This window comes from Phaseolus vulgaris, chromosome 6, assembly GCF_051622355.1.
Source record: "Phaseolus vulgaris cultivar YP4 chromosome 6, ASM5162235v1, whole genome shotgun sequence".
In the NCBI taxonomy this organism is placed as follows: Eukaryota; Viridiplantae; Streptophyta; class Magnoliopsida; order Fabales; family Fabaceae; genus Phaseolus; species Phaseolus vulgaris.
The window spans coordinates 3,669,139-3,678,327 of record NC_143503.1 but is presented as its reverse complement, the minus strand read 5'-3'; the positions used below and the strand labels follow the sequence as shown (position 1 = coordinate 3,678,327).

Below are 9,189 nucleotides of genomic sequence, written 5' to 3'. Positions count from 1 at the left end.
CTTTTTTTGAATTCCATGATTCTTTTAATTTCAAATCTACCATTCGTCAAAAGTGTTGGATATAAATATTTTATAATTCATAGAATTCCAACAGTTCAGAATAAAAAAATTATTTTTTGAATTTTAGAATTTAGAAGGTATTTTTTTAATTGTAAAGTTTAAAAAATATTTTCAAATTAAAAAATATCTTTCAAATTCTATAATTTAAAAAGGGTAAATTATAATTTTTTTTAGTAAAAAAAGTAGAGAGGTGCATGAAGAGGGAAGAAGGAAGAATGTAGGAAGGTGAAAGAAGAAAATGCCAAAAAAAATACCCACTTGAACCCAAGGAAAAATACTTAATAAAGATAAGTTAAAAAATATTTTTAGCGTATTTATTTATATATTTGAAAGTATACTTAAAAACATGTTACACGTGTGAAATTTATATTATTTCATCCAAAAACAAATGTACGTGAATCATGTAATCATAACCGAACTTTCCTATTTTTGTGTAGCCATGACAACATTGGAAGAGGTTCCATAAATAACAATGTTCTTTCACCTCCTTTTCTTTCGGCTATTTCTCTATTTGTGGCTTCTAAACAGAGTTTTTGGTCCAAAGAAAAAACAAACTTTCACTTTAATCATTCTTTCTTGGCCAAAAAAATTATGGCAAAAGATTTTTCTCTCAAATCAGCAACACCATTGCAGGGGTGTCTATCTGTCAAATCTTTCAACTTCCATCACCCAACAATACCTGTGATTTTTCTACATGGTTGTTAATGTTGAGGGAAATATGAATTCATTCTCACCAAAGGGTATCTCCAATTAACTCCATTCAATTCAATTCAATTCAATTCCTTTCAATTCCTATTGAAGCTTACAAGGTGAGTTCCATGATTGAAGGAGGATAAAAAACCAACAAAGAGTGAATGATGTCACATGTAACTATTTTTGTTGTTTAATGCCAAAAGGGGTTTGAATTCTGGATCCCTTAGGAAGCATGCATTATGGCTTTCCACCTTACCTTTAGATCACAATCAGTGCCAAACTCAGGCCAAGCACCACCTTTAGTGGAGAGAATATCAGAGGAGCCTTTGCCGTTGCCAAACAGAAGTTCTCAAAGCACTGTGACATGCATCTACCAAACCAATGTTGCAGGGTGTTGGAGAAACGTGTCAGTGTTGTGGTGCAAAAACCTCATGAACCACACGCTAAACCTCAAGGTTGATAGCACAGGAGGTGAGTTCAGTTACACTTGCAAGATAGATGTGAAGCCTTGGTACTTTTGGAACAAAAAAGGGTACAAATCTTTTGAGTTGGATGGCCACCAGGTGGAGGTCTATTGGGACCTCCGGTCGGCCAGATTCTCCGGCGGCGCACCCGAGCCGATCAGCGATTACTACGTGGCAATGGTGTCAGAGGAAGAGGTTGTGTTGCTGCTGGGGGATTACAAGAAGAAGGCCTACAAGAGAATGAAGATGAGGCCAAGCATTGTTGAGGCAATGTTGTTGGTGAAGAGAGAAAGTGTGTTTGCCAAGAAAAGTTTTGCAACCAAGGCCAGGTTTGATGAGAAGAGAAGAGAGAATGACATTGTGGTGGAGAGCTCAACATTTGGGAACAAAGAGCCTGAGATGTGGATCAGCATTGATGGGCTTGTGTTGATTCATGTGAAGAACTTGCAGTGGAAGTTCAGGGGGAACCAAACAGTTATGGTGAACAAGCAACCTGTTCAAGTGTTTTGGGATGTGCATGACTGGTTGTTTAGCATGTCTGGCTCAGGGCCTGGCCTTTTCATTTTCAAGCCAGGGCCTGTGGAAGCTGAGAGTGAAAGAGAGGAGAGAGGCAATGAGGGTTGTGACAGTGATAATGGTAGTTGTGCCAGTGGCTATTATTCAACTCTCAGCTATGCTCACTCTGAGTCTTGTCTTGTGCTTTATGCCTACAAACTTGAGTGATGCAATAACAGGGCAGACACCAAATGTGTAAATGTAAGAGTGGAGAGAATGTAAAGTTTAGTTCCATGTTTTCTTTTTCTTCATTGTAATGGAGGCGATCAATATCATAAAGGGGTGCCAATTAATTTTGTATAGTGAATCGGAATATCTGGTTCATTGAAACTTGGATGCTGCATGTTGCATCATGGTTTTATCAATTTGTATGGTATGCACTTTTTTTCCATGCCTTCACCAAACTAACCATATTATGGTCTAATTCACAAAATTACATGTGTGTAACACTATTTTCCTTTCTTTGCTGTTCTAGTTTCCCTGTCCAAACATTTTGTATTGCTGAATCAAAATACACAAGCAGATATTTAAGAAGTCATTTATGAGTATACATGCATGAGTAGTAAGTTGAAAAAAATTGAAAGTTTGAAGATGAATAGAGCATGTAAGAGTAATATGTGAGTACACATAGAGTTTGGTTGGTTCAAGTAATGCAATATCATGTTTTGATTGGCTTCCAAGGTGGTGGAGGAGGAGGACTCTGTGGCCTGAGTGGTGGAATGGCTGAGAAGATAGTGTTCCGGTCAATGACACTACTACCTGTGGTACTTGTCAAGGAAATTAATGCAGCAACTATTCCTGCATTTCCTGCTAAGGTTGGCTCAGTGAAGTTATAGTTTTTTCTAGAGTCATGGAATTGGTCAAAACGATCTGGCCCTCCAACCATTGCTCCTGTGATGGTGTTAGGATTGTTGTTAGAAGTGTCACGCCACTTCCAACCCCCAGTGCATGAGTGATGTTTGTGATCATTTGGTATGGATGCTCCTCTATGATGAACATGTCTAGGAAATTTGTTTCCAAACCCCACTATGTAGCTCATTTTCATGGGATTTTTCCCCAGGATGTAATCAACCTGTTCAAGTGGAACATTAAACACACATTGTACTTGTTTTCAATCAATATGGAAGTCAGAGGTTGAAACAAACTAAAAAAAAGTGCTCCAATGTTCAGCCAAGACCATTCATTTCCATCTAATTAGACCCTGTCCTTTTTTAAAAAAAAAGATTCATTTTGTTTTTGTGAATAACTACAAAAGATGTCACTTTGTTTCCTGTGTTTAATGCTTTGTATAAAAAAACAAGGTGGAAATGGTGTAGTATTATTAAGCAGAAAAACTATTTTTTTCCAACCAAATGTTATTATTGGATTGGAGTTCATTCATTATAATGAAAGTAAGATAACTTGAATTTAAAAGATGTAACACAAAGTTGAAGAAGAAAGCACTGAAATCTATTTCTAATGACCTATTAGAACTACCTCTCATGATTTAAGATTTAGTTTTCATTTATTGTCAGAACAGAACTAAAAATCCATCTTGTATAAATTTGTAATCCAGTGACATAGGATTTTGTTGGAATTTCTGTTTTTCTCTAAACTAAAAATGAAGGGTCAAAATATGTAGAATAAAAATGGTGATGGTACCTGAGAGGTTGCAAATTTCTTCAACACAGATACTGGGAAATAGGTGGAACCACAATACCATCCAGGAACACCAACCCCTTGCATATAATCAGCAAAAAGTGATGCCATGAAAGCAGCATTAGCTACATATTGGAGAGACCGAGGTTGTCCTTTGTTCAATTGGATCAACCCCCCTGCAAATTTTGACCTCATTATGTTGAATAGTCACATTCATTCATTCATTGATCCATTAAAGAGATGAATTGAATAGGCAACAAAAACTGAGTTAATTACCTCTAGTCCTGTTAAAGACTTTGTAATGATGAAGATAAGAGCACATGGTAAGACTAGTAACATTGTGGTACATCTGGAGCATGTCCTCATAGGGGTAACCGGGATTCAAAAACATCCTGAACCTTGTCAGCAACAGCATGGCAGCAGGTAGCTTGTTGTCCCAGCTCAAAACACTGAATTGAGGAGTCAAGAAATAGGCCTTGGAATTCTTGAAAATGGAGGGGTTGGTGGCCAAGGAAATGTAGGAACTGTTTCCTGTTGCATAGTACAACCAAGTAGCACCCCACATGTACTCATCATAGTACCCAGTGGAGTTATAGAAAGGCTCAGTGTAGGGCTCTCCACGGCTATATGGCTTCCTCTTACCAGCATCTCTGGCAAATTCAAACACAGTTTGTGCACCCTTCTTGAGTTTCTTCGAGTAGGCTGCATCATCTTGGAAAACAATAGAGGCTGATGCTAATGCTGCTGCCATTTCCCCTGCAAGATCAGCACCTTGAAACATGGATATGGTTTTACGTGGATAATCCATGTCTTCTGGCCTTTGCCAGCAGTACTCATCATCTGGTGTGCTAGAACCATTCAGACTCCCACCAACCTGTTTCCAAAATCAACCCAAATTCTTAAAATTTCATCTCACATCTCAGCTAAATGTTCACTACTCAGTTGATGTAAGCTGATCGATCACAAGATGAAAATATCATTTATCTCTTCTTGATGATACTGGTTTAAGAAAAATGTGAGAGAATGAGGAAAAAAGTGAGAGTGAATGATCCATACCTGGGCATAGATTTTGTTAATTTTGGTGGCAGAGTTGTTGAAGGTCAAGAGCAAGTAATCAGTGCCCCACTTGATGAGTTGTCGAGTGTGTTCATACTCATTCAGAGCCATGTACTTGTCTTTGTATTCTAGCACACTCCAACTTAGCATTGTCATGGCAAAAGACATGGGAAAGTGGAACTTTGTGTTGTCCCCTGCATCATAGTAACCTCCAACAAGTCCTCCCTTAACATCTGTGTCATTTCCATCATCTAACCCTGAATTCCCTCTCCATGCAATGCCATTGCTCTTCCCCAACTTTCCAGCTTCACCAACACAATCAAAACACCATTCACATTTTCACTTCTTACCTTAAGTTCATAGCTTTTCGTACATTACTTTATAAATAACCTAATTTCTATAACTTTTCTAGGTTCTCATTTTTAACTTGTCATTATTTCAGGTTTAAAAAATTTGAAAATATTTATCAACAACTTTGTTTAAACATATATAAGGTGTGTAATAAAAATTGAATAGCTTTTTTTAGTTTAATAGTTAAAAGTTTTAAATAAAATAAAATAAAAACAGTTAGAAAAAATTGAAAATTGAGTGATTTGTTTCCTTATAATGATTCCTCATTAATTAGTTTGTTTTTGCTAAATACTATTCAAAAAATTAGAAATATAACTTATAGTAGGTTCCTTAATAATTGATCATACACTAATTAGTATCTTACTATTTAATTTTATCTAACTTTTCAAAGTAAGCAATTCATTTTAAAAGATGAAATCACAAATCTAGTTGTTGATGCTGAGAAAATAAGTTATATATATATATATATATATATATATATATATATATATATATATATATATATATATAACATACAAAAGGTTGAGTTTTTCATCTTGAGATGCTAGTTTTGTTTTGTTTTATTTTTTGGACTAAGTCATTCATTATTTATTCAATCAAATAATGCTATGCACGTAGATCGTTTTAGAATTCTATCAAATATATTTAATAAAAGTTATACAATATCAAAATAAATATGTACATGATCATCAAAATTGACGAAAAAAATACAAGTATTTTTTGTCCAAATCTTATTTGTTTTGATTAATTAAACTTGTTAAAGAATTTTAATAGTCTTTAAAAAGTGAGACATCATCTTGTTTATACATTAAAAACGATAAAAAAAAACCATTTATGCTAACCTTACATAATTAAATGCATTGAATTTTAAGAATAACTTATATAACTAATATTTTTTATTTTTAAAAGTATTAAAAATATATATTTATATTATTATAAAAATACCTCTCTTATCAATTTTTAAAATATAATTAACAAATTGTCCCTGTACCATGTTTTGAGCAATATGCCATGTTTGGATATTACTTTACAAAATCATAGGAAAGGGTCAAATAATGACGACATGCATTTGTGACAGAAAAAGCCGTCTCTTGATATTATTTTTAATATTTTTGAATCAGTCAATATCTAGAAAAAAGAAGAAGCAACTAATTGATGTCAATATCAAGAAAACTTAATTATATATCATTAATAGGAATGTAAGTATCAAAATTATTTAATTTTTAAAATCTGAAAAAAAATCACATTTGTGTAGAAATTAAAATTACATATTTATAAAATTATAGACACCAAAAAGTTATTTCAGTAAAATGTTTTTTTTTCAAGAATTTAAAGCTTACTTTTAGTTTTTTTAGAATTTTTTAATAATAAAGATATGAATGAAATATGTTTTTCATTTTTATAAAATTTTAAATATTCATTTGTTTTTTGTCTCTTACATATCTTAAGATCCTCTAAATTTATAAATGTAATTTAAATCCTCCAACATTATAAACATGTTAATCAATAATTAAACAATTCTAAAGAGGAACTTGCCCAACACGTAGTTTATAATGAACTTGCAGGTCTTAGAAGGAGTTGACTTAGGGCAGAAAAGGTTAAAGAGAAGAGAAGTGCTTCTGTCCATTAAATAAAATATTGAGAAAAGTAGGTTTATATGTTGACATTTATTTTATTTTACATACTATATATTATATATGATAAACACATTCAGCTGCACCCCTATATTTATATAATGCATAAATAATTAGGTGTATATTTTTATATATGGTGTGTTTGGACAAAAAAAGTTATTAAAGATAAAAAAAAAATAGATTAACTGTTTTAAAAAAAAAACTTCTACAAATTGCATTAAGCATAATAAGCTGTTATATATGTCTGGAGTCTTCTTATTATTGTGTCCATATCGATCCCATAACTAAATTTAGTTACAAAATAAAAAGTAAAAGATATAAAATGAAGAAAAAAAAAATAGTTCCTTGCTCTTAATATAAAGTAGTTTGGATTTTTTAAACAATTCTTAAATTCAAATGTTGTAAAAAAAATAGATTTTTATACTAAAAATATGGAAATATCACTAAAAAAAATCATCAATTAGAAATCAAATTTAGAGAAAAAAAAATTAGTTGCGACTAAATTATAGACAATTTTAGAAACTAAAAAAAAATTTTGATTTCTAAATTAGTTTCTATTATTGTTAAATAGTTTCTAAATTGGTACCAATTATTTAAATTCTAAATTTGGTAGTAAAAACTTTGATTTATAATTTGGTAGTAACAACTAATTATTTTTTGTCTTTTAGAATTGGTTTTTATTTTATGATTTTTTTATAGCGTATATACTTGATATAAAATAGGTATTATATAAGAAAGAAATTGATTAAGAAAATGGGATAACTAGGGTATTTACTACTCTCGGTTATGATTTATGGATGATCACAAAAACAGAAGTTTGAAAACACATTTGAAACTAACTACTAGTTTCTAAAATTGGCACATAGAAATAGAAATGGGATGCAAAAATGAAAGAGAGAAGATTGTGCAGATAGATTTGAAGTGTGCTGAAGAATTTAGAGATGAAGAACATACATTTCTGAGCATTGAAGAAGAGGAGTGCTTTGTGGAGAGCAAGGGTGTAATTATCTGGTGGTGTAGGTGGAGAATGGTGGTTGGGCAAAGACTTGGTGATGATGATAGGGAGAGCAATGAGAAGGAAAGCAATGAAAATGGAACCAAATATCCATTTCAATGCCTTGTGACTCATCACTATGCAACCAAAATCCACATACTTCTTCTTCTTCCTCTTCTCAACCCTTTCCAAAACCCAGCTTTGCAGTGTCTCATCCAAATCTTGCCTCTCAAGTAGTGCTGCCCTGTCCCACTCATTCTTCTCCTTATACACCTCTTCTCCACTATTGCTCATTTCAAAGGACCCTCCCCAATCATTTCTTGAGTGCATGGTGTAACACTATTCAAAGATGGATCAATCAATGAATCATAGATGATCAATGATCACAAAAACATGTTTCACACAACTAGGCTGTTTACTATTATTCTTGCTTATCATCCATGCATGATCACAAAACACTAATAACAAACTATTACTTTCTAAAATTCACACATAGGTATGGTGTTAATGCAAAGATGGATCAACACTTGATGAAGAAATATGTATATGGAAAAGATGAGAAACCAAACCTAAAAGGGCCAATTCTAGAGGGATAGTGAATGAATGAATATATATATATATATATATATATATATATATATATATATGTATGTGTATGTGTGTGTATGTTTGAAGAATGAGAGAGATTCTTTTGCATCAATATAAAAAGAGAATTTAGGTCATTCTTAATTTTCTATCAATTTGCCGTTCTGACTTTTGAACTTTATTAATGAATACCATACCAAAGGAGTTGAATAAGGATTTGTTTGGATCATTTTTCTACATATATGAAAAATAAAATAAAATAGATTGTTATATAAATTAAAAGTAGTTGAGGCACCAGTTTAAAATGGGTGTATATGAAAGAAAGTGTAGAAATGAACTTACGTATAGAATAATTTTAAATTATAAAAAAAAAAATTCATTTGTAAATGTGCATTTATAATAAATAAAAATTATTAACAAAGGAATGATGTCATTGCCTAGACTCCGCGTACACGTCCAGCTACACATTCATCAACTGCCACCACATAAATGATTGGAAATTAAATTAATTATTTAATTAATTAATGATTAATTGTTTAATTAATTAATGTGTACATAAGATTTGAACGTGTTAAGAACTTGAGATTCTCCTCATTTAACATTTATATTATATTTGGGTAAATTTCTTATAGATTTTTCGAGGAGAAAAACTTTTATGAATTATGTTATAAGATTAAAACAATTTCACTCTAAGTTAATTTGTACAAAGCTTCTTTTATGATTTATTTAAATTTTTACTTTATTTATTTATTCATATTCTAATTTATTTTTTTTTAAAAAAACTTATTTTTTTTCTCTTTGTAAGGGTGAAGTTGTGCAATCAAATCAAACACGTTTGACCGAGACTATTTTATTAGCGCTCAAATTATATTTGTTGAATTCCTACATTAAATATTTTTAGAAAGAAATAATAAATAATTTTTACAATAGTTTTTTATTTAATAATAATTTTAAAATATTAGAGAATACAATTTCACTGAAATGCGTAATATTTTAAAAAAATAGTTTTTATCAATTTGTTCCATTTCTTAATCATCCTTACAAATTAATTAGCTAACTAAATTATCATTTTATTTTCTTTTTTCACATTATGTGTTATCTGTCTAACTAAACAGTTTTTGTCGTGTTAGTTTCTGTACATCAGTATCATGTTTAATTT

The 9,189-nt window shown here is 31.4% G+C and overlaps 2 protein-coding genes across 2 annotated transcripts; one reads left to right on the top strand and one right to left on the bottom strand.

The window, feature by feature from the left end:
* The first annotated feature begins 607 nt into the window (after nucleotides 1-607).
* LOC137828874 (uncharacterized) lies at nucleotides 608-2,296 on the top strand. Its single transcript, XM_068635615.2, has one exon. The coding sequence runs from the start codon at nucleotides 993-995 to the stop codon at nucleotides 1,938-1,940; it is 948 nt and encodes a 315-aa protein (XP_068491716.1). The 5' UTR covers nucleotides 608-992; the 3' UTR covers nucleotides 1,941-2,296.
* Nucleotides 2,248-8,056, bottom strand: KOR2 (Six-hairpin glycosidases superfamily protein). Its single transcript, XM_068635614.1, has 5 exons — nucleotides 7,406-8,056; nucleotides 4,467-4,771; nucleotides 3,687-4,284; nucleotides 3,414-3,586; nucleotides 2,248-2,844 (listed from the first exon to the last, which is right to left on the bottom strand). Exons 1-5 carry the CDS (start codon nucleotides 7,773-7,775, stop codon nucleotides 2,431-2,433), a joined length of 1,860 nt encoding a protein of 619 aa, XP_068491715.1. The 5' UTR covers nucleotides 7,776-8,056; the 3' UTR covers nucleotides 2,248-2,430.
* Nucleotides 8,057-9,189: the final 1,133 nt, after the last annotated feature.

What these genes read in the sequence shown, in the direction of transcription:
- LOC137828874 (XM_068635615.2), top strand. Translation starts at nt 993, where the DNA reads ATGGCTTTCCACCTTACCTTTAGATCACAATCAGTGCCAAACTCAGGC.
- KOR2 (XM_068635614.1), bottom strand. Translation starts at nt 7,775, where the DNA reads ATGCACTCAAGAAATGATTGGGGAGGGTCCTTTGAAATGAGCAATAGT. An exon ending in TTAACAAAATCTATGCCCAG is followed by an intron (nt 4,285 to 4,466) that starts GTATGGATCATT and finishes TTTTGGAAACAG; the next exon opens with GTTGGTGGGAGTCTGAATGG. An exon ending in AGAAATTTGCAACCTCTCAG is followed by an intron (nt 2,845 to 3,413) that starts GTACCATCACCA and finishes CCACTTGAACAG; the next exon opens with GTTGATTACATCCTGGGGAA.